A 25052-nucleotide genomic window follows, 5' to 3' on the forward strand; every position below is an offset into this window, starting at 1 on the left:
AGTAGCTGCAACAGAAAGTACAGTTTGTCCCTACAATGACAATAAAAGAAATGAGAAAGATAGGGGTAGGCTTAGGGTTGCAGCTAAATAAATAGAAGGACAACACAAACCGCTTTTTAAGCAGTGAGGAGTGATGTATCAGAAAACAACAGCTTTTGGCAACGAGTTGCATGTCCTAAATGAATCTTCCAAATACAACGCCTCAGGTACCACAGAGTCCACAATCGAGTCAACAATCAGGCTCTGCTCATCAGTTTGTGTTGGAGATAAAGAAAACAGGAACAGTTTAAGAAGCAGCTGCCAAAATTAGTGGCATGTCATTCTAAAAGAAGCTGTGTTGCATCACTTTCTGACGCTTGAGGCTCGTTGAAATAGCCTCATCACTTTTAGGACTCTCAGCAGATATATGAGACGCTAGCTGTTGCCATTTCCCATGTAAGGGCGTGTTGTCTTTTACCAACGCAATGACAGAAAGAGAAGAAGACACATTCCTGCATCCTCAAAATAAATAAGCACGGCCGTTGTTTTGGAGACAATGATGGGCAGAAGCGCATTCATGCACGTTTATCCTGTTAGAGCCAAGCCTCTGAAAGTCCAAGAAAATGACACAGCTGGATGCGTCACTTTTAATTAGCAATAGCTTATTTCATCAGTGAAAAATCTGGTGTGTCTTCCATGTAATGTCTCACAGAAGAATAGGCCCAGAATACTGACGACATATGGAAAAGCAACTAAAAAGTCAGAAAGGAAGTGAATTGAGGAGGATGAGGATGAACACCCTCTGGTTCTCTGGTTTTGTACGTTTCCATTGCTCTCCCTTCCATTCATCATCTTTGATTGCCTTTCTTTCTTCTGGTATTTATCTGCTTTCTGATGTGATCTTTAGACCTTTCGATTAATCTAAACAGTACTTGAGCGTAGCTGTCGTTACTCACCATGACTAAAACTTTATCATTTGCTGAACCTGCGGTAACATGCAATGAAATTCACACTCATGGCAACTTTTGATTATTTCCTGTGTCTTCATGTGCACACATAATAATCCAGCTTTGAACGAGAGGGAGATATGATCAGTGCCTGAACACATCATCCTGGCAGGATGTGCTTCAGTGCAGACGTGCCACTATTCAGACATTATTGTCTGCTACATCCCAGATCTAACCTGCTCCAGTTCCACTATTTCATCATCCTATTATTGAGTACAATAGGTTTTTAACTGTGCACGGCCACAAGTGGACTTTATCAGCATGACTCATTTATTTCTTTTCGTGTGACGGGAATGCACATCATTACAAAAATCACGAACGAAAGAAACGTGATCTGAAAAGAAATGAAAGGTCTTTATTTGGCAGCCGGTTTATGAACTTCATCCTGCTAACTTTAGCTCACTTGGTTTCATGAGAGACAAGTTTTTTTCAGATTTTTCTATTATTAGAAAATAAATTCAGATCAGCATGAATGTAGAAAAAGCTTTTAGTCACTGCCTTATAAATACAGTTTAGTGTGTGTGTGTGTGTGTGTGTGTGTGTGTGTGTGTGTGTGCGTGCGCAGTTCAAGGGACAATACTTTGCCTGATGCCCTCCAGTTGTTTTTCCTCCTTTTCCTGCAGTCTCAGGTGTGTCCCTCCCTCCGCACAGCTGATTGGACCACATAACCCATCGCCTGCTCTCATTGGCTGCGCTGTGCGCTCACCGTCGCCTCCAGGTAGCAGGTCCATACTTGAGCACAGGTAAAACCTACCTGTGAGTCAGAAGAGAAGGGAGGGCTGAGGGATTATTCCGCTGTTTTCAGCTTCGATAAGGCGCAGTAAACAGTAATAACTCTTTTATGTACTTATTACCTTAATTCACAAGAAGATATATTTGTTTAGGTAATAATTTTAATGGCAGCGAGTGTAGGACTGGCCATGAATCCGCCGCATTCGACAGAAGAAAGGGCGGTTTTCACGCAGCTGAAGCCGGTGAGGATGTCGGGAGCGGACGGCGCAGAGGACGCGTCCGTGTTCGAGGACGTCAAACCCGCGGTGAGAATCTCTGCCGGCCCGGTGAGGACGGCCGGGCTCCCGGTGAACCGGAGGTCCGGCCTCTCTGGGTGTTTTAATACCTGTTCATTATTTTCTCACCTTCACTTTCATGTCTGAACAGGCGGTGTGGCTGCAGGTGCTGCTTCACTCAAAATAAAAAGTGGTTTTGAGGATAAACAAAGCTGCTTACAACCATTTAATCAGCGCTCAGCTGCAGGTTGTGCGCTTTTTTCTGTTTGTCAGGCTGCTTTTACCTGTGAAAGGAAGTAGCTCACCTGTACATGCAGGCAGGTTAAAGTCCTACACAGACACCTGACATGTTAGAAAACGCAGGTAAAGTTCACCTGTAAACTGTGTTTGGACCAACTAGCGGCAGTTCTGCAATACAAATCATTCAAATCAAACTTTATTTGTAATCCTGGAATTGAATGGAGATTGATTTATGTTGTTTTTTAAGGTTATATTTGTGTTTAAAATAATTTAATTTAATGACATTCACACACACACACTACACACTTCCATTTATTCTGTTTATGTTCAACATGCTGAGGCATTGCACGCTGTTTAGTTATTCATGGTTACAGATATGAAGATGCAGCCTGTCACTGTTAACGTATTTATGGAAAAGCACCAACACGGCTATCGTAGCTGCTAACTTTGGAGTTTGAATATGATCCGTGAATATGTTGCAATGTGAATACCTTGCTGGCCTTAATTAATCTGATTACTTCACACACAGTATGCTTGTTCAAAGAGGCTGTTTCCTGCTTGTTTCCTTAAACCATGCTCACCTGCAGAAGCCTTCAGTCATGAGATTTGGTCACATGATGGAGGAGCAGGTTGGATTTTAGTCTGCAAGACGTCCTCTTCTCCATCAGTCATCCTTTGCAGATCTGTCTGTCCAAGCTAGACGGTGAATGCTGGCCGCTCCGATGCCGCAAACGTGCCTGAAGGAATTTAGGTCACGTCAGCAGAGGATCGCGCCTAATTCATCAGAGAAATTCAGTAATACGAAAGGATGAGCAGCATTTCAGGGCCACCCCATCGCCTCCTCTGTTAGACGTGGACCACTGATCACAGCAGAGACATGACAGCTGCATTAAAGTTAAATGGCCGTGAATTGTACGTCGGCCCTACGTGATCACAGCAGAGCGCAAACAGAAACCGGATGCCTTCATACGGTGCCGAGTTTGGCCTCCTGCCAGGTGTTTGGTAAACAGGCGGCAGACCCCATCACCTGAGGTTAAAACTGCTCCTCTTGGATTGGAGATGTTTGTTCACTCGGCTCTTGGTTCTTTTTCATTTTGGTGGATTTTGATGCGTGTGGATACGATGCATCCCCTGAACCTGCGTGCACACAGAGCATCATGCGTTGAGCAGGCTCAGCTTCTGCTGTTTATTTCTATGCAAATGTGGAGTGAAAGTGGTCACATGCTGGAGCTGCTTTGAACTGCCTTTACTGGCATTGTCACCTGGACAGGTGGGCTCATAGAAGCTAACCAACATCCTTTCCATGCAGTTTAATGTATCTGTGTTTCTGCATTTGTGGTCCTACAGGCTGGGTGCAGCAGTGTTACTCAGGTACTCATTTTTATTAGATCAGGATCATTTTTCTGCTCTTTATCATACAGCTGACAGACCGGTCATATTGTTATTTTTATGTCTTTCTTCTATCTAAGCCAACCAGTTTTGCATGAATTTTGATTGTGAAATGTCATTAAATTCAATAACATTAACCCTTTTTCAGTTAAAAAACGTACATAAAACGTACCTAAGTGCTCAAATATTGAATCAGTAAGCTAAAACAGGTATAGCAATGCCAGAAAAGGCAAATGCCGGAGCCACCGCATGTGATGCCTGCCCTTCACTCAGCATTACCCAGCTTAGAGTAACTTCCTGGTTCTTTTTTACTTATTCCGTCCTCGAGTTTTCATCCTGTGTCCTCTGATGGATGTAAAACACACTCTGCCGATCTTGCTGCAGATCAGTGTGGGTCACCATAGCTGTCATAAACAGAGAAGAATTATTTTATAGCCTGAATGAGCTGGTTTGTGTCCCTGTGAGATTCCATGAATCACAACGTAAAGCAGCTGGAAACCTGAACATGAGCACAGCAGCACAGGCTTCAGTTGTCAATCATTGTCTTGTTTGCGTAAGAATCCTCCAATATTCAACATCATTGTTTCAGATAAAGCATGTTGGCAACACAACAGTGGCATGTGATGCTGCCGTGGTTTCCGTCACTTCCGTTGTTTGCTCCGAGACTCTGAGCTGCTTTTTCTCTTGATTCTCATCGCTGTGACACACCGTGCTTGATGTTATGCAAAATATGACTTTGTCAAGAACAAAGAAGTCATGTTAAGTGAAATCGTTACCCCTCAGGCAAATTAATGCCAGCCGCGGCCGGAGAGGGTTTACCTTATGTGCTCTTGATTCGCCATGAATGTGCATGAAGCGTGTTTCTCAAACAGATTCCTCACAGATCTCAGGTCGCTCTCTCTCTCTCTCTCTGTCTGTCTGTTTCATCCTTCTCCTTCTGCGCTTTGTGATTTTGTTTGAAATAATGAGTTTTGGACTCGAGCTCGGCAGAAAGTTCTGGCTAAATAATGTGTTCTTCTTTGACTGTGAGACACGTCTTTGTCATTGTGCCGGCGTTTTGAAGGATGTTTAACTGAGCTGGTGTCGTGACAGCAGTATGTTGCCCGACCTGTCTGAGCAGGGCCCGCATCTCCATAGGCCACCCTGAGGCAGTGGGGAGGATGATAAAGGCCGGCCTCATGAGAAAGTCACAGCGGTGGTGAAACGCTGATGAGGTTCCTCTGACACCTGTCACATGCAAGTCGTCAGTCTGCTCAGATGTTGTTGTTTTCATTGTGTTTCTGGTGTGTTTGTGTGCGTGCTGCCGAGCAAGAATCGTGTCTGTAAATGAACTCACTGATCTTTTGGCTGCACCTGTGAATATTTCCACAGTTGCTTTTAAGTGAGTGCCAGTGTGAAGAGGCTGTTAAAGCAGGTCAGCCCTCGAAAGATGGAAGGAAATGACATTTTGTGCTCTCAGAGTCTTTGAGTTCTGATCTTTTGGCCATTTGTGTGTCAAGCTGTACACCCAACACTGACTTTAACACCTTATAAAGTCATCATGGGAACAGTTTACACATCAAGCAAACACGGAGCAACATTTGCATTTATTTGAAGTCGTGTCTGTTCACCTGACAAATGTAAACCCAACATTTACTCTGCTTTTAGCTCTGTTATGGTCTCCACAATCTCCTGAGGCAAATATCTGACTCTTTGGCTGCTGAATGCTGGATGTTCACCAGCTAGTTACTAACTTTTGTGGGTGCCATTTGGTGCAGGGCTGGTAATCTGAGCTTTTTTTGTAGGACTGCTGCTAAATGCTGCTGGAAATTAGCTTGATGGAGTCGAGGAAGTGAACCAGAATAGGAAAGTTAAAGCCAAAACAATGAGCTTAAAGATGCTAAAACATCTGTAGAGCTAAAACTCTGACAACCCCTTTCACATGACACAGTTATCAGTTAGTGCTGGAGGAGGAACTTCCTTTCGCCTCTTCTACACTTGAGTTATTTGGATAATTTTGTTCATGTACCTCAGCAGTAATGGCAGAATAAGTAACTAATATGAAACCTATTTCCAGATTCTTTGGCTGTTATGTCACCGGTTATGTTTCCTGTAAGACTGAGCACAGACGACAGGGGAAGTTACAGAATAACCTGATGGCGTACAGATCAAGAGCGTGGTGCCAGTCACGCCTAATGATTCCTGAAGATCAATACTCAGATATGGTTCAAACTTGCTTTTCGAGTTGTGTTTTTCCATCTCAGGTTTGTACCTGGTTGTGTTTGAGTTTTTGCCTCTGATGTCACGTTTTGAACCGAGTGACGCTCTTCCACATGTTTCCCATCATGTCAGTGAGTTATGGTACATTCCGCCGTCTCTTTCAGCCCCTTGTTGTCCGCAGACGTTTCGCTGCTGTTTTGGTTTGACTAACGATTTGACTTCCAGGACAACACATGCAGCTGATTTGCATCTGAGCAAGTGTCTGCTGACGAGTCCCAGCTCGCAGAATCCCACACTGATTGGTGATGGGAAGTGTGATGCGACGAAGTGTGAATAATATGTTGTGTTCTTTCTCGTTCTTTTGGCTGGATTGAGCTCATGTCGAGCTTTTGTCTTTGCTTATTTGAAGCGTAGATTTGTTTTGATATTGGAAATTGGGTTTGAGTCTGAGCTCCAGCTTTTGATTCAGGGACTTTGTTGGTTTCTTTCTCTGCTGGTCTCATAGATGTGCTACCATTCACTGTTCCTCTTCTTCTCTGTTCACTGGTCTTTTGTAAAAGCCCACAGATGCTACAGACACCTTTGAATCTGTTTGCACACTTAATTTGTTCTCACAGTGAGATTCAGATGCGATCAGAGCTCGGCATGCTCGGATTATTGCAGCTGTTGTTACCTTTAAGCAGGTTGTCTCGTATAGATCATAAAGCAAAACTCCTCCGCCTCGTGTCTCGACCTGCTTTGTTTTCATCATTTTAAATAAGAGATTATAATCTGCGTTTGTGCAAAACGCTGTGAAATAAAGCAGCCAGCTGAGCCTCAGACATAAAACTATTTTTAAGGTGACAGCAAAACATAATTCCTTAAAAACAACCTTCCAGACGTGACACAGGTTGACCATATAAAGAACTTTAGTAGAAAATTGGCTTTTGTGCACATGAAAATACATTACTGGCTCTAAGTATTTAACATATCAGCCTGATAATATATGCAAAGCCAGAAATTCTGCAGAGTGTCAGTTTACCAGCAGAGATTCATCATTTGACTCATGCTGGTCTCTGTTGGGCTTGTTTGGTCTGCTGATGTCATCTGTACCCATCATGCCCGGCCGTGTTTCTACACCAGACAATACATGCCGTCTGCAGACAGTCTTGTTCCACTGTTTCCTCATGCCTGTGGTCTGTAGGCTCATCTACTGAAGCTGCAAAATCTCTCTAATGACTCCCACTGTTTACCCTTCATCCGTCTGGGAAAACAGTGAAAATTGTTCAGGTGAATAAAAACAAAAGGTGAAATCATTTGTGGTGAGGAGAAAAACAACACTTAGACACAGGATGTGCATCCAACAAGTCTTTTGTCCCAGATCTGCTTCAGCTTCTTCAGTTTGAACTCCCTAAAATAAAGTGATAAAGTGATGGTAGGACGGTGATCTCTGTATATGTTAAGCATCTTTCAAAAAGTCACGAGAGTAACGCTGGATCGAGGACTGGGAATGCCCCCACATGCCCCACCCCTCTTACTGCACGCTAAATTTGAGAAGGACCTTTTCTGTTTTGTGGGTCAATATAGAACAAAGAGTGACAAGAAATAAGAGACAGAAATAGGATAACACGTGAGAGAGGTCATTGTTCGGACGAATTGTTCAGCTGATTATAAGGATATTGCAGCTCAGTTCCAAAGAATTCGGTCCCGAAATGATTTATGTTTGCACAACGATAAATGGCAAAGAAGAATGTTTGTGCTGGAAAAGGTGTCGGTTCATGTTACAGCTAAATGCAAATAATACAGCTGAAACTGAAGAGTTCTCCATAACGAACAATGAACACCAACCACGTTTCCTGAGAAAATTCAGTCCGCTATCAGTCGACCTGGAGAGTTTGTCAGAAATCACTTTGATAAACCGAATCCCATCCGTCAGAATGTGTGTACATCAGTTAAAATCATGCATTGTACCTTCATACTGTACATATGTGATGTGTATTCACAGAAATCCAGGTATTGTGTGCAGTTATTGTTGTTCACTGACTGACCACCTGATGAGCGCCAACCTCTGCCATCATTTATTCAGCTTCTTCAGGTAACTGTGCTGTGAGCTGAGGAGGAAATGATTTGCCTGTTTTCAGGATGTTTAACCGGCCTGCTTTTATCTAATAAATCAGCTCTTTTCAGACTTTCCCAGAAGAGCTAACGTGGAGTTTGGTCACCTGGCAGTTAACTCATCCCCGTCCTGTGAAGCCAAAACAAGGGTCCCTATCTCTGCCTCCATCAGCGGCCATAAAAACATCACCACAGTCTCAAAGGTTTTGTTTTTGCTCTGATGACCCCGTCTTGATTGCTGCTCTGTCGATTCACGGCGAGCAGACCGGGAGGCCCCGGCACTATCAGTTCAGTACTTTATGAAGATCCAAAGGCGAGTGGCCACTGTGACTCTGCATTCCTAAGAGTTATTAAGCAAAACCGGTGTCCAGACGCAGCCATTTGCAATTAGCAGGGGACGGGGTCTGATGAAGATGGCAGGCCTTGTAGCTTGGAGGCTTTTGGGTCAGAGGAAGCGGTAAGGGGTCAAAAGGCTGCTTGACTGTTATTTTCCTGTATTAAGATGGTTGCTTCAGGGTGAGGCTGGCACAGGGGGGTGTTGAGGGTATCATTGACATCTCAATGGGCTAAATTTGAGATTAATATTTCTGTTAAATATGTCGTAGGAAGAATGGTTTTTGGCAATGAAACCTCATTCCTCACTGCATCTCATAACAGATTTAGTTCTGGTACGTATAGTTCCAGCAGCCAATCTGAGCCCTGATTGGTTAGAAACATGAAAATGCTGACAGCATCGGCAAGTGGAAGCTTTGTGAACAGATCTGAGGCAGTTATGGCATCTCTGCGTATGATTGTTTTTTTTAATTCATGCCGTTGTGCAGCGCCAAAGTGCAGACGCTTCAAAATCATATCAGCTGCACTCAACAATAACATAACTCTGTCAGCAAAAGCAGACAAGATGTTCAGCGTGGTGGATTAATGTGTCACGCAAGCTGAATGGAAACGAGTGGCTGCAGGGGTCGTGATGGGAGAAGTCGAGCATGATTGTGAAATGGACAGAGTGTAAAGTACGCTCTCTAAGCTGGGCTAAAACATATGAAGGTCCTTTAAGGATGGATGTCATACTGGCTGAAAGTGTGGAAACTCCCACTCCGTCCTATAAACCTGAACTGAACTGATAAGAGGCTGTTTGTTATCAGGCTGAAGGATTCATAGCAGAGCAGTTGTACATGTTCTCCAATTATTAACTGACAAATTGTGGCCTGAAGATACTCCACTCTCTTAACATGAAACGACACACAGACATTTTGAATTTAGTTCAGCTGGTTTCTTTGTGTTGTTGTGTCACTGAAAAGGCACTTTTAAAAATACTTGTAGGACAGATACCTCACATAAACACACTCCTCCAGGGTTTCCTTTCAGCTGTTGCAAATATAAAAGTTTGACTGATGTTTTCTTTGAAGTTTATTGGCTCGAAATTAAATTTCTGGGCCCCGTTAAGCCTGAACACTTTTCTTTTCTCTCTCTGAAAGGGGAGGAAGAGGAGATACTTGCTGATTTATGATTTTAAAGGTTGTTTCTGTTTTAGCTTTGTTTGATCCATTGGAAGGTTTGCTGAGCACGTGAGCAAAGTTAGTGACTTTAAAAAGACGTAAATTACAAAGTGTAGACCATCAATCTCAGGATCTGACCTAAGCCAGGCTAACCTTACCCTTCAGGATGTCTTCAAGCTGCACAGAAACAGAAATGAAGGCATCTCTAAGTTTGTTTGAGGCTTAAACATCAAAATATAGGCTTTTGGTGCGCTGCAGCAGCCGGCTCGCTGTTGAGGAAGAAGCAGCCGCATCCTCAGGCGATAATGTCGACCTTTCTTTGCACAGTGTCGTCTTTGCCCGGACAGAAAGCAGGCTAAATGGAGAAATGTCAATAGCAAGAAAAGCTGCGAGCCAATCAGAGCGCAGAGGGTGACAGCCAGAGGGATCAGCGGCAGGCCAGCCGGGGACGAGGCCAAGGGCACCCGAGGGTTACGGCTGCCAGCGGCCCGGCAGCACAGGGCCTGTTTGTGTCCCGTCCTGAAAGGCACACAGGAGCCTCAGAGGGGAAGAAACAGAGAGGCTGTTTTTGTTTTCTTTTTTTTCCTCAGTAAATACCCGAGACTTTAATTTCACCCAGCGCTCAGATTGCACTGATGACAAGGCGGTGCGAGTTCACCAGCGACGAACGATCTATTAGCCCCGTGGGCTCGACTCGAGCGACACACAGAGACACATGCATATGCGAATATGCAAAAAGTACAAGTAAAGAAAACATCATGGGCCAAGCTGTTTTTCCTGTTTCTGCTGAAACTGGAAAAGCAAATGTGCAAGAACTTAAATACCTTCTGAAAAAGATTTTCAGGCCCACCTGTTTCAAATGCTGACAACTGATAATATGCCTGTTTGGAAGAGTCTGCAGGCTGAAATTAATGTAGTGTACATAAATACTAAATCAAAACTCTTTAAAACTCTCATAAGCCTTTGAAACAATGGAAGTAGAAACTAAATTTAGATTCAAATCACCACTTTTATTAAGCACAAACTAAACACATGCAAAGAGAAAGAACTGAAACCTCCAGTGTTTCTGTATGAAATTAAAAAGGCATCAGCTGATTATTATTGGAGGGATGGTGTGTGTGTGCATGTGTGCGTGCGTGCGTGCGTGCGTGCGTGCGTGCGTGCGTGCGTGCGTGCGTGCGTGCGTGCGTGCGTGTGTGTGTGTGTGTGCGTGTGCGCACGCTGGCACTTGCAGCAGTGCTGCAGAATAACAGTGTTGAAACAAACCTCCTCTGCTGCTTTGTGCCTCCTGTTCAGCTGCTGGACGTGACCTCCGGCACATCAGCACCTCATCAGGTCATTTGTCCCAAATCAGTGGATTCAGCCCTGGACTGCTCTCTGCTCTCTGGGTTATGATTTCTGCACAGGGTGCAGTTCAGACCGATCAGCTCACAGTGATGCAGACAGCCTAGAGACTCTAGCTGGTGCTGCAGAGAATGTACAGACACCAAAAATGTAAAAATAGTGGGATTAGATCACTTAAATCACAGACCAGAATAAACCAGTGTTGAAATGAAAAGTGGATTTGTCTATTACCTGGAAAGTGTTAGACTCTAATTACGGTAATCAAGTTAGTTACTTATTAATTTAATGATGGGCTTTTTTTTTTTTTTTACATTTCACATCTGTATGATATATATAGTTTTCTGTGCCCTCCCCGGCTCCTCCCTCCTCCCTCCAGCCTTTCCTCAGCGTATGCACGTGTATCTGTTGTCACTGCGAGGACGAGATCCGTCTGGCAGGTCTATTTTTACCCGCCGGTGTTTAAGTTTCGCTGCGCTCTCTCATGCCTTCAGCCTTTGTTTTGGTTTGGCTGAATACTTTTCTTCTTCATCTTCTTCATGCATCAGATCGCTTTCATCAGCCACACCCATGGTGGGAACGCTCTGTCTGTGTGCGTTTGCGTGTCGGTTAGTTGGTGTCTATCTGCACCTGCATGTCTTCATTTGTGTACATTTGTGTGAGCGTGCACACATTTGATTTTTTGCATTTTTTCTGTCACATGCATTCATGCGTGTGTGTGTGTGTGTGTGTGTGTGTGTGTGTGGTCTCCACAGTACAGATTCTTTACGTAATGCCTTGTGCATCTCTAAAGGAGTGACTTTCTGCTCCATAGACTCTGAGTGACACACACACACACACACACACACACACACACCAGTTACTCAGGATTCAGATCAGATAATGCAAAGGAAAATACCGGCAATTTATTTTCTTATACGCTCCTCCTCCACCTGTCCGGTCTTGTTGCTTAGAAAACTGTTGTATTTGAACAAAGGCACTGTTTCCACACCTTCATCACCTGTCACACAAATAAATCTGATTGGACTGACTGTTGCATCTCCATGGTGACATAATAACTGTCATTAGATTGTTCCAACAAGGTCTCGCCTCCTTCACACCAGTGAGACGAGCACAAATGAAATGCAGAAACGTTGGTGTGAAATAAGCGGTGTGGCAGATAATGGTGTGTTTTTGCAGCACTGAGGCCGATTAAGGAAATTGGCTTTTTAACCTCGCACAAAGTTGCAATAACACGTTTTAAGAGGTGAAAGTTTTAGTCAGCACTTCTTGCTGCTTCTGGCAGTTTTCTTATTTTTTAATGTGCGACTTTAAAGTCTTGGCTGTTTTCTGATTAACTTACGTGTCACGGCCTCCGAATGGTGTCTCTGTAAGCAGTCGAGCTGACAACCACACGTCATTTTCAGACAGGTAGCAACTAGCTAGATATCAAGTCTTCACTTTACGGCACTCTGCTTTATGCTTCTTGTCGCATCATTACTGCATCTTCTTCTCCTCATCCCAAATGAAACGTGACATGCATCACTTCCTGTGTCCCAATGGATTCTTCCTGGGAAGTAACTGTTGTAGTTAGAGCTTAATTTAGCAAAGGGAAAAGCATCTATCACTGCAAAGCTCATGTCTATGCATAAGAAAATGAGTGTTACTGCAGATGCATCATTATCACATAAGTGCAATAACACCTGATCACTGATAAATACATGTAGAACATGCAGATGGATGTGGGTGAAATCCCCCTCCAGCTGTCAGAGTCTAATCCTGGTCCTGGCCGTTTGTCAGGGCAGTGAGCTCCACTGGGAAACAGGAATGTGAGGTATGAAGGAGGGGAGGACGATGGAGGAGGAAAACCTGGTACCAGCTTCTCTAAACATTTTCTTTTATCCCTTCTTTATCATTTTCATCCTCTTTTAATGACTCTGCTGTCTTTCTCTTTCTCCCAGCCTGTTAATATACTCTGCTAACTGTGGATTGGGTGGGTCTGAGCCGTGTCACAGCCACCTCATCACCATCTGGACTCCATTAATCACACAAAATAATTACAGCAGTTAAAGTGGATCCATGTCGACGTTAAACAAATACTGTGCCAAACAGTAGCGGCTGCTGCTGTGGATGTTTCCTCAGAAGCTTCTCAGACTTTAACGTGTTTTAACCAGAATGATGTGAAATGATTTTTAACCTGAGGTGCTTCAGTGTGTGCATTTTATTTGCTGAAAGAGGCAAATTTTCCTGCATGTTTTGGTGAAAACAGTCAGAGCTTTGTTCTCATAAGCTGCTGTTCTGCACCAGTGTTGGTCTGTTTGCATGGCAGTGTGGCCCAGTTGACTGAGAACAGCTTCATACTTCTTCTGTGGTGTAAACTAAAAACATGAGGATCACTGAGTGTAGAAGATGGAGCAGGTTGTACAAAACAACGTCAGAATTGAGACTGAATGGCAGCTTCACTCGGCGTGTCGAATTCCTCCTTCATCCTTCTCTTTCCTTCTCTTTTCAGACTCAACTAGAACTGGACAAATACCTGCCGCAGGTCAACAGTCCTCTCTTGAGTCTCGCACCTGACACAGGTGACAAGAAATACAGACGAGAGAGCGCCTCCGTGGTCGACGAGTACTTCTCAGAGGACAAACCTACTGCGCCCTACAGCCTCAACATCAACGTCATCCTTCCCAACACCACCCACCTCCGCACAGGCCTGTACCGGTCTAACACCAAGACCCTGACGCCGCAGCAGATCAAGACAGAGCCTGGGCTGGAGGTGCCCTGCTCCATTCCCACAACCACCACCCAGGCCCTGCCAGACTTCACCTCTGTCTTCAGCGTGCCGCCGGTAGTCAACAATGTTTTCATCAAACCAGACATGAGCTCTGGAGGAGTGGCGAGCGTGCCCGCAGGGTCCCAGCAGCAGCAGCAGCAGCAGGGGCCAAGTTTGGACACGGAGCTTCACATCGGACCCCCAGCCCCCCAGCAGCAGGTCTACCACATGCCCATCACCAGCTGCGCCGACCTCACCATGACTCTGTCCCACAACAGCCCGTCGGCACATGGCTCCACCGTCGCCAGGACCATGCTGAACCTCGGCAGCGTCGCGTTGCCGACAACCAACGGCAACTACATGATGGCGGAGCACCAGCTGCAGCAGCACCACGGTTACTACCAAGCCTCTCCGACCAACTCCCAGCACACAGCGCCCCACAGTCTGCCGCCTTCACCTCCAAACTCTCAGCCAGGGAGCCCAAACGGTCAGGCAGAGCTGCTCAGCTTAGCGCCCCAACCTCCACCTCCATACCAGCAGCGTCTGGGAGGGATAAAGGTGGCGGGGATGTCCCCACACGCCCTGCTGATGACACATGGCCAGGGGGTCCTCACAGGTCCCAAATACAACAGGCGGAACAACCCAGAGCTGGAGAAGAGGAGGATCCACTTCTGTGACTACCCAGGTCTGTGCTTTATTTGCATCTAAAACTGAAAAACGTGTCACTGTTTGTCACAGTTTACGAGTAATTCGGGGCAAGACGCTTATTTGGTTTCAACAGGTCTTCTACTAGTTGCAAGACGCTGCCATGAATGCACTCTGTCCACATGATCAAGTGAATATGCCAAACCTCGCGGCAGCATTACCCTGATGTTTTCTCACCGCTGTGCTCAAAGTCGGGTTTTGGTTGGCAGCACCAGTGCAGTTTTGTGTTCTACAGAAATGCTAAATTGACAGTCACTGCCAGGCTTTTTGATTTCTCCCTTTTTGTTTACTTTCCTGGCACCTTCCTGCTGATGCGACACTTTACCTCTGTGCCCCGGCTTGTAGTGAAGGCACCATTGATCATGTGTAGAGCGCCTTAGGCACCTCTCAAAACAGTATGTAATCCAATGTCTGCCCATAGACACAAAGATTAAACGCTGAAGCGCTGTCACTGCTCAGCAAGCTTCCATTTTTAACACAAAGAAACACGATCTGCAGCTTGAGCCCTCCAAGATTTCCTGAGCTTTAATAACAGTTTGCTGCACAAATAACTAATGAAAGCAAGTTTCAGCAAGTCGCTTCAAATCGCTTTCTACCAGCGTCACTGTTGTGTAAATATGCGCAACTCCCAAAACAAAGGCACAAATTTAGATCTGTCACTAATACGCTGCCTCTCTCTTACATGCTTAAACACACAAATCAACACAGGAATCGTAGAAGCCAGAGTGTTAGCATGCCTGGTAACACTGCAAAAACATTGATCTCATCGAGTCATTCGGGCTCATATTCAACCTTGAAGATTTATTATGGAGGTGACATAATGCTGCTTGTTTCCTGTGCAGTGTCCATGAAACGAGCCAGAACTTCTCAGGTTGCTGCACATCGATAGCTGAGTGTATAAAATCCCAGACTGAAGTTTCAACGGACGGATGATTTGTTGAACTGGTGATAGTTTGCGGTTAATTAAACTCGGCGTGCTCTGCGTTTACCGTCTGAGGGATAAACGTCAGCTGTGTTTGTTGATTCATTTGGAGTGTCTTTGGCCTCCTCGTCCGTCCACTGGTGTGTCATTCTCACTGAGTCACAGGTGAAAAACAGCACATTTTCTCAGGTTTATGGCCGAGGTAAACTTTGTGTGAACAGCACATTGCCGCTGGCAGCCTGGTTCATGATCTCTCTCTTTGATTTCCCTTCAGGCTGCACCAAAGTTTACACAAAGAGCTCTCATCTGAAGGCGCACCAAAGGACGCACACAGGTAAGAAAGCACTTCTCTTCACTGACCATCACCAGCTACCTTAACGCTCAGTCAGAGACGCTTGAGTGAAGTGACCACTATGATTGGATGTTACAGTCATAGTACGGCTCTGCCTGAACTAATGCAATGTCCCATTTAACACAATAGAGGATGATCTGGTTGATTTTAACATCAGCAGGTAACTGGATTTTCTGATTAGAGATTCAGTCACTGCCTGATTGAAAATGCAACTTTATAACCGATCATATGGAAGAACATCCGCTTTCCAGGTGCAACACAACCTGATGATACATGTAGGAGAAGTTCAGAGTCCTGTTTTGTGTGGGGTGTCGCAAATCTGTGTTGAGCCTTGTACAAATTCACACCTGTGTGCTGCCCTTTCAGCCCAGATCCACACTAACTAAACCAGCGACTGTCCATTCCCAGTCTCACCACTGCAACCATTAAGCTCAGCTGGCTTCGGCTTATTTATTCGGACTTTTGCGTGTTTTGTCACATTGCCAGTTTCGATACACCCTGTAAATATAATAGAGCTGAAGAACACAATGAAAAGGAGAAACAACATGGAAGTTACATTGGTTTGCTCAAGAGTTTTTGTTTTTTCTTCACCATGTTTATACATGCTCATACCTGTCCTCCGAGCTTCCCCAGAGAGAGAACAAAGAAGGGAGGGAGGAGGGGAGGATGAAGGAAAGAGGAAAAAAAAGAGAGGGAAGACACGCAGTTAAAACAAAGGCCAAACCAGTTACTCCTGCTTTTCAGTCCTTTTTCAGAGGATGGAGGAGGAGTAAGATGGGGGGTTTGCAGAAAGGGTAAAGGCTGGTTTCCCTCCAGTAAGATGAAACCTGCAGATTCCCAGCAGCCTCAGACCTGGATTTTGTAGATTTACTCATGCGATAAAAGCCGCAGAGCTCCCCCAGTGCGACAACAGCGACGGAGAGAAAGAGCGAACACGTGAATGGATGTTCAAATAGAAACAGATCTCTCTGTGGTCATAAATAGATAAGATGAAACTTTATGGATCCCAGTGGGGAAGTTGGGTTGTTGCAGCAGCAGGATACAGCAGCGCAAAAGCCAAACAGACAATGAAATATGCAGTGAGAAGAGTAAACAAAACACTGCAATAAAGCAGTAAGAGAGCAGAGAAATCTAGACTGTGTCAGAGGGAAGTGTCAGTGTGAGGAAGGGGTATGGGTTAATGTATGGATCACAGTGGAGGTTTGCATGCTTTAGTCAACCTGCAACATTGGGTCTCACTTCAAAAGTATCAAGGTGATCCAATAGGCTATTGGTTCCCAACCCCTCCAAAACCAGCTGTGTTTCTCTGCGACCACTCATCATAGGTTGAATGTCTGCAGGTTGTGACCAGTCCAACCACAGTGAGGTTGTTAGTTGAGTCATTTAACAGGCCTGATAAGGTAAAATTATTCACTCGTTAACAAGAATAAAGCAACAATTTAAGGAAAGTCTGAAAAATGTCTTCTCTGCATGGGAACCGCCCCACTTAAAATCAGCCCAGTGTTGCTTAATCAGCAGCTGTATCTGTAGAATTGGCAGTTTTTAAGACTACAATAACCTCGGCGGTGAATCAGCAGTCCCTTGTGCTTGCTGCGTTCAGCAGATAATTGCACGACGTTTAGGCGATTGCAAATCTGAAATGTAGCAGGCTGCAGCGGACCGGGGCCTGTATGGAGAGTAAACAGCCTGGTTTACTCATTCTGGTCACTCAGCGAATCTCACCAACAGGCTTCAGTTGCAATCTGGCAAAACCAGGCTTGCCTAGTCTTGCTTTGCATTCAGTTGATGATGACTCATGAGTTGGAAATGTTGAACTGAAGTTGTGAACTGCAGCAAATGTTCCAGGCAAATCAAAAATAACTGAAGTGTAACTAGTGTGTGGATCTTCAAATACTGCTTCTTCTTTCATTACTGTCAGTACTTTCTTTACAAATCCTGCAGTGATCTCGATGGATATTCACCTCCTGTCACTGTTTCTCCAAACGGGTTCATTTCCATTCTCTCTAACAGTTGATCAGAGTTAATCTCATAACTGCGGAGTGCCTCAAGGCTCTTTCCTGGGTCCCTTCTTATTTTGCCCTGCACTGCAGATAACACACTGCTCAATGTACATCTGAACATCTGACCTGATGACCCTCTGGCTAATAATCAAATTTTAGACCTCTAATAACTTTCAGCAACACAGCGAAGATAAATAAATAGTCTTGTTCTGGTCACTAATCGCATATTATGATGAACTTGGTAGCCTGACAGGTTACATAAAACCTAGTTTTTGACCTTTTTGTAACCATACCTTAAAACTGTATGGTTAAAGTAGCCCGGTGCTGTTTGCATCAGCCTGAAATAGTGTGAAAGGGTGCTCGCAGAAGTTGCTCATGCTTTATCTTTTCCAGAATTGATTAATGCGTCTCTCTGTTTGCCTACTTGAGTGCTGAAGCCTGTTCACACCTTCAGTTCATACAGAATGCTGCAGCCAGTCTCCCGTCCACAGCAAATATCAGCGATAACATCAGCCACATTACAGCCTTGTTACTTCCAGATGATTTTGAAATGTGTCTTATTGCCTGGCTCCAGGCACAGTTAGTATTTTTACTATTGTTTCTCACATGGTTAACACAAAGAAAGCTTCAGACAAGTGTTTGCACCCTTGTTTACATTCGACAGACAGTGATTGATGGGCTTGAAATACAATCTTCATGTACCCATTAGCATTTGGTTATGGGATTTGAAAGCTAATATAGTCGCCAACAGTCTCTTTGTTAAACATTTAATAGTTACTTGTCAAAACCCAAAGATATTCCATTGAGAAAACTTTGAAAATCAGAAAATCATCACACTTGTGGAGCCAGACTAGCGAGTTTTGGACATTTTTCCTAAACAAAAAAAAAAAAAAGAAAGCTGCAGATTCTATAAATGTATTTATTGATTCGGTTCCTTGTTTGTGTGTTTGTGCTTGTAGAGTTTACAGTGAACAGCCAGACGGGACATTTCTGTATCAGTTTGTCACTATAGCAATAATCTACTCGTTACATCAACACTGATGTCCACAGAGAATCTTTAATATCGCGAAACATCGTCCCTCATTTTTGTCTGTCTCAGTTCACTGGAACTGAGATATGACTTTTAGTATCAGGAAGCTGTAAGAGCATGATGATATGATAAAAGTACGATATGAATCTTTCAGTTTCATTTTCTAGACCAAAGGCAACCTACTTTTCAAAGGTTGATATGTAGTAATCACCATTATTGAGCAGTAGTCTTTGCACAAGGTTTTAAGAAATCACGCCGACTGCATGACTCTCAGATTAGCCATCATGGTTGCTGATTAGCTCCTGTTGTAGATATTTATGAATCATGTTTGGACTCGCTTATCACGGTCAAGGTGAGACGACACAGTGGACCACTGTCACCTCATTTCAGATCCTTTTTCAGCTTTTATGTTCATTAGCTCTTCACACCCGCAGTTTTTCCAGAGTTTCCTCCCACAGGTCAAAAACAAGCAGGTTAGCTCCACTGAAAACTGGTGCCAGTGTGTTTACCTGTGTGTGTTGGCACTGTGGCACGTCTGTATCCTGCATCCCACACACTGCATGCTGGAACTGGCTCATTGCTGATGCTCAGCCTGCATGAGACACAGGTTAAGAGCTTGACGTATAATTGAGTTATACTCTTCCAAATCAGCCTCATTAACCAGATTATTGTTAAATTCTATCAAATCAGGGGAGTTTTGGATCATCCTGCTGTGAAACTGTTATCTACAGGCAAACTATTGTCATTTTATGCTCCTTTAAACTTCTAATTCACTGCATTTTAGAGCGAAATATTGTACTTTTTACTGTACTGAATGAAGACTTACAGAAAACCTACAAGCTTGTAAAATGTGATGCAGTGTTTTACTCCTTGTACCAGTTTAAATGTTATCAGTGGGAAGAGCAGCCATTGCTAAGGTGATCAAGGCGTGAACCACGTGGATGAAGATGCACGTTGTTGGGGTCTGCGGTCCCTGACAGCTCTGCTATCACAACAATCTGCGGGGGGGGGGGGGGGGGGCAGCCTTGACCGTGGCCTCAGCAGCCATTTGAACTCCACACGTTGACTTTTATAATTGTGTTAGTGTGCGTTCGTGTGTGTGTACGTGTGTGTAAAGAGTGGAGTGCTATCAGTCTGATTAGGGAACCCTCCAGCCCTCTTCACAAACACTGCCTGATAAAGCTGAGAGCTCCACAAAGAGTTTATGGGCGTCCTGGAGAGCCTGAAAGTGTTTGCTCTTTGACTCAGTTAACACAGGCAGAGATGGCTTTAAAACGTTATGAACATGCTCCTGATGCATTAAACTACACTGTGTACATTTGAGCCAGGCGTGAGTGGTTTGAGGTAGAGGAAATGAGCATGTGGTTTGAGAACATCTGCGGTTTCTCCTCAGTTCAGTTTTTCTTATGTGCATCTGCTCTGTTGATATTGAAACATTTTAATGCAGCTGCTGTTATTTCACTGTGTTTCTGACTTGACTTGATTTGATTTGAAATTAAGTTTCTTGACCAAGTCTGAGTAAGACCATCAGCTAAATGTCTTGATATCACGTCCTCATTTCATTCAGCGCTTTATGTTGAAATGATTCTTAGCATAAACTTTTTTATTTGTTAGGAATTCATTGCACTTTTTTGTCTGGATCGTCTTCATACAGACATGATTTTAGCTTCATTTTGTCTTTGTTTTTAAGTTACACCTGCAGAGAGAACCAATGAGCAGTAATCAGAGGCGTTCGGGGTGTCAGAGCGACTCGAAGCCTCCTATAGAGTAAATCTAAATGTTCTTATACATCAGTCTGTAACAAAAGCTTTTTGTCCCACGGTGATTGATGCACTGTAGCTGTTGCACTGCCGGAGTGTGTTGTGTCGTGTTTTTGTGTGTGTGTTTGTCCATTATGGTTCATAACGTATTCAGACATGCACTCATCAGTGTTTGAGAGAGAGAGGGATAATAGTTCGGTCATTTCTAATCAGCCACCTGATCAAACAGTTGCTGTCTGTCGTGAACAAATGGCCGTAAAAGCTTTTGAGCGGCGATACCTTTTAATTTCTGAATTTCTCGGCACTGGACACACATGCGAGTGATGTCAGTGTCGTTATCTCTTCTCAGATAATAAGATGACCAACAGGTAAATCTCACCAGAACTCACGGCTCAATGAAAGCTTGTATGGACGGATGGATGGACGGAGGGGAAGGTTTGCTTTCACCTGACCTTTTGGCAGCTCGTTTACGAATATGTACCAGTCGAGTGTGTTTGTTCTGTGTGTGTCGAATTTCACCGACCTGTTTGCCGGCCCCTGGGGATAATAGTCGGCTGCGCTTTTGACCCCGACGGCGCAGCTATAGAGCAAAACCAAACACACCTGCGACACGAGAGCCTCGGCCTTTTTATATGGAGACATTTGTACTCCACCTCTATACACACATCAAGAGCGGCTCACTCCAGAAACAGGATATTGTCCTGATAGGAGGCTGGAGAGCCTGTGAGCCTGTGATGGAGGGCTCAGCTGCCTGTTGGATTAAAGCCTCTCAGGTTTAATCATGTTGGGGGAAAGAGAGAGCCGTGGCACTCCAAATAATGTATTGAAGTGTGAAAATAAGACATTTCAGATACATAATTTTAAACTTCTAGAAAAAAGGCATTTTTAGCATTTTTTTAGATTCAAACTCTCAAAAACCAGCAGAACCTTTCATCCTTATTTTTTTGTTCTTCGTCTCACCTGAACCCCTCCCCCCACCGTGCTCTTTGGACCCTGTCGCTACGCTAATAGCTGTCGCTCAGTGATTGATGGTCAATAGCAAAAGCTATCTAATCAGCACTAACGGGGCCCACGCTGGTAATGAGCGCCTGATGACCCAAACAGCCAAAGACTGTCACGCTCCCTTGACACTGGCTGATAGCAACGTTTCCTGCAGGATTTTCAGCCAAGGACACGACTCAGAGGGTACATTTTGTGGCACAGCCAACACAATAAAATGCTTCTATAAAAAGATGGACACTGAGTTTTCCTCTTTGCTGCAGAAACCACAGTTTGAGGAATCTTTCTTCACTTATCTCCACTTCCGTTTGTGCTCCAACCTGTCATCGATTCTCAGACATCAATTTTCACCTCGGCTATGAAAGATGAGATGTTTTCACGTCGTGTGCATTCCAGCCTTTTCAACGGAGCCTTTTTCTCTTTGTTGATGATTAGCTCGCTGTTTGGCAATAGCACGTTGTGGCAGCGCACAGAAATGTCAATGTTTGGGTGGGGAGGGATAAGTGTTAGTTACTTGGTTCATGATTCTTCAGTTTCTTTTCATACCTCCCTATAAAGAACTACCTTATAATCAGAAAACAGTGGGATGTGCTGTATTTCCTGATCGGCCTGATATGATCGGCATTACAGGTGCAAGAGATGTAAAGTAGGCAAGGCTGTGCAGGGCAATGCGCTTCATTTTAAAGCTCCAATAATCAATATTTTTCATATTAAAGGGACCCTGTGAGCTCTTACATGCAGCATCTAACAAAAAGTCTTTGTGTGCATCCTTGAGGTCTAACAAACACAATGAAGGCGTTTCCTTCCTCATAAAACCTTTGTTAATCTGACTTTTTTGGCATTGTTTGCGTCCATGTTTGCAGCCTTGCAGCTAGAGATGCAGTCAAAACATGGACGTGTTCTTCAAACGTTTCTCCATGGCCCTACCGTTAGTCAAAAACTCCACTGGACACCTTTAACAAAGTCAGTTCAGCTGTCAGAGCTTGAAAGAATCAGTGTTGGTGTGTCCTCGTTGGTTCAGCGGAGCCTCGGTCATACTGTGCTCTGAGCGTAGCTGGAGATGATCGTTCTGAAACAGATTTTACATATTAAAGATGTTGTGCACGTCTTTAACGTCCTGCCCTCCTCCTCCTTGCAGGTGAGAAGCCGTACCGCTGCACATGGGACAACTGCGACTGGCGTTTCGCCCGATCCGATGAGCTCACCAGACACTACCGGAAACACACCGGAGCCAAACCCTTCAAGTGCGTCGCCTGCAGCCGCTGCTTCTCGCGCTCCGACCACCTGGCCCTGCACATGAAGCGCCACCAGAATTAACACAGACGTACCTGTACATACAAACGCACACACAGTCACACACAAACAGAGCGGCATCCACACCTGAACCAGAGTTAAAGGACTCATGAGCAGACTCAGAACCACCATCATCCCTGTGCACCTGAGTCGATTCTGGCGCTAATTCACGCTAACATGTTGAGTGATAGCAGGCGTCCACCGCACAGGAGCAGGTAGTTGCAGCCCCCTTTTACACTGTCTGAAACCCCCTCCGGCAGATGCAAAGAGGCAGGTGTGTCAGAGGAGTCACCTGGTGGGTCACACCTTCCACAGCCAGCAGAGGATGCAGTCAGCAGTGGGAATTAAAAGGAGAAAATGAATGCAAGGAAAAGAATCATCAACATTTCAGGCTTCGTGTTAATTAGCTGCTCTGTCACTTTCACTCCTGTGGAAAGGCAGAACTGTCATGGCCGCCTCTGTAACATGCAAAATGTCCCGCTGCAGGTCCTCATTTCTGCTTTCTGAGATAATACCGGCCGTCTGCTATCAGTCAACACAGTGTTTGCTGAGGTCTTAACTCCAGAGCTAATGATCTACAGGGATGATTTTGGTGTCTGTTGTCATCACTGTTGTGTGTTGATGTAAAACTGGTCCAACTCGTGTACACACACATTCACACACGCACACATGCATCGAGTGTTGCAGCGATCAGAACTGTGGTGTCATTGCATCCTGGAAACACTCTTCTCCTGCCAACTTCATCATCATCACCGTCACCATCTTTTCTTGTTTTGAGGTATGGACTTTCAAGGAGAGGTGGGAGTGTTTTTCCCTCCATCCTGCTTTTGTAAATACTGTATATTTATGTGTGTGCATATGTGTGTCTGAGATACGACGAATGTATTGAGATTTATACTTGACTTTTTTTTTTTTTTACATCCGATGTTGAAATGAGTAATACTCCATGTTCACGCTTCCTGGAGATCTAATCTCCCCTACAAAAGAAAAAAAAAAAGATAAACAAACAATCAACAGACACAATCAGAGAGCTCTCCATGGAAAAGTTAATGATCGCCCAGTTATGTTTCAGCACAGGTACGACCTGTCGAGCTCGGAGAAACGAGCGATTTGCCAATGTTTGTGTCCATGACATCGCCCGTTGCTGTGGGGACCAAGCTGCTCTGACGACTGTTTGCGGTTTACTCGCGGTTTCTGTTCAGTTTTTTTCCCCACGTTTTCATTTGTTCAGCTCTTTGAGAAAGACAGAGATGGGTGGATAGACCTGTTATGTAATCACTCCTGGTTGTTTTAAGGCGCCGTGCGGAGTCAGCCGTGTACAGTGGATGAACGACAGGCTGACGTTCGCCTGACGGAGTGACGTTAATTGTCACTCGTGCATTCCTGCGATGTTTTTGTACAAGGTGTCTGCCAGCTCGGGATGCCGACAGGTTTCTGTGCGGCGGTGCAGCTTGAAACTGTGAGAGGCAAAAATATGCGGCACAGTGCAAATGATTGGTTTGATTCCATGAAGGGAAACAGACCAAGGAATGGAAAGAACATATGTACAGATTTACTGCCTGATGACCTTCTTCTCTTAGACACAATAACATTAAAAGTTAAAATTAAATCACAATGACAAAACATCAGTCGAGACAGACAGCCCTTTAAACCAGCTCCTGCATTATTTCATTTAAAACTTATGAAGAAAAACGAACAGCAAGCCAATGCAAACGTGACTTTTTTCAAGTTTGTCGGAGTAATAACTGAAATTTAAACGTCTTCCAGGGGAGCGAGTGATCAATCACACATAGCCTACAGAAATCCTGAACCTCGGAGGCTCAGATCCACATGAATTACGGTTTAATACTAACATATTGAAATAACACAAACGCACGATTAACAAAAACACAAGAAAACTGTGCGTTAGCTGTGTTGCAGGTCAAAAAAATGTTATTGATCTTAAACAAATCAACTCCTGAAACTAGCCTGGAACTCACTCACTCATTAACGTTAGCATTCTCCACAAGGGGGAGCTGTTTAGTCATCGTCACCTGCCGGCCTTACGCCACCTACAGGACCGGATTATAACAGCAGCAGCGCTTTGTGGCTCTGCAGCCGGGTTGTTTTCCCTCGTCTGTCTTTGTCCTTTTAAAACCACAAACTTAACGAGTTTTCCACGTGATTTATTTGTCTGTGACAGGCTGGTGATGACAGAGCGTTCGCACATTCACAGGGACATTTTTTTCTCAGTTGAATTCATTGTCGCTGCAACCTGACCCTGTTTGTGTTGCGCGCTGGCGGCAGGCCGAGCCGATGCTGGTACTCCATGGAAGTCAAAACAAGCGTGAAGCATTGATTGACCTCGTGTGTTCATTTAGAGGAGACACATCCTGTTATTTCAACGCTACCAGTTTTATTTTTGAAAAGTTTCTTCCCAAGGAAACAAGTTCTCCTGTCTCCCTCGCGGAGGGAGCGCCGACCACCCACTGTGTACATAACTGTAGTTTTAAC

At 44.5% G+C, this 25052-nt stretch overlaps 1 protein-coding gene across 1 annotated transcript; it reads left to right on the top strand.

Annotated features, from left to right (window-relative positions):
* The first annotated feature begins 1771 nt into the window (after positions 1–1771).
* On the top strand, positions 1772–25052 carry klf5l (Kruppel like factor 5 like). The gene is made up of 4 exons (XM_076749815.1): positions 1772–2023; positions 13241–14183; positions 15400–15459; positions 22405–25052. The coding sequence occupies exons 1-4, from the start codon at positions 1883–1885 to the stop codon at positions 22581–22583; spliced, it is 1323 nt and encodes a 440-aa protein (XP_076605930.1). The 5' UTR covers positions 1772–1882; the 3' UTR covers positions 22584–25052.

Source organism: Chaetodon auriga, chromosome 15 (genome assembly GCF_051107435.1).
Source record: "Chaetodon auriga isolate fChaAug3 chromosome 15, fChaAug3.hap1, whole genome shotgun sequence".
In the NCBI taxonomy this organism is placed as follows: domain Eukaryota; kingdom Metazoa; phylum Chordata; class Actinopteri; order Chaetodontiformes; family Chaetodontidae; genus Chaetodon; species Chaetodon auriga.

Excerpts from the sequence above, each read along its gene's own strand:
- klf5l (XM_076749815.1), top strand. The coding sequence starts at position 1,883 with ATGGCAGCGAGTGTAGGACTGGCCATGAATCCGCCGCATTCGACAGAA. Across the intron at positions 14,184-15,399 it reads CCACTTCTGTGACTACCCAG|GCTGCACCAAAGTTTACACA; the intron begins GTCTGTGCTTTA and ends ATTTCCCTTCAG. Across the intron at positions 15,460-22,404 it reads GCACCAAAGGACGCACACAG|GTGAGAAGCCGTACCGCTGC; the intron begins GTAAGAAAGCAC and ends TCCTCCTTGCAG.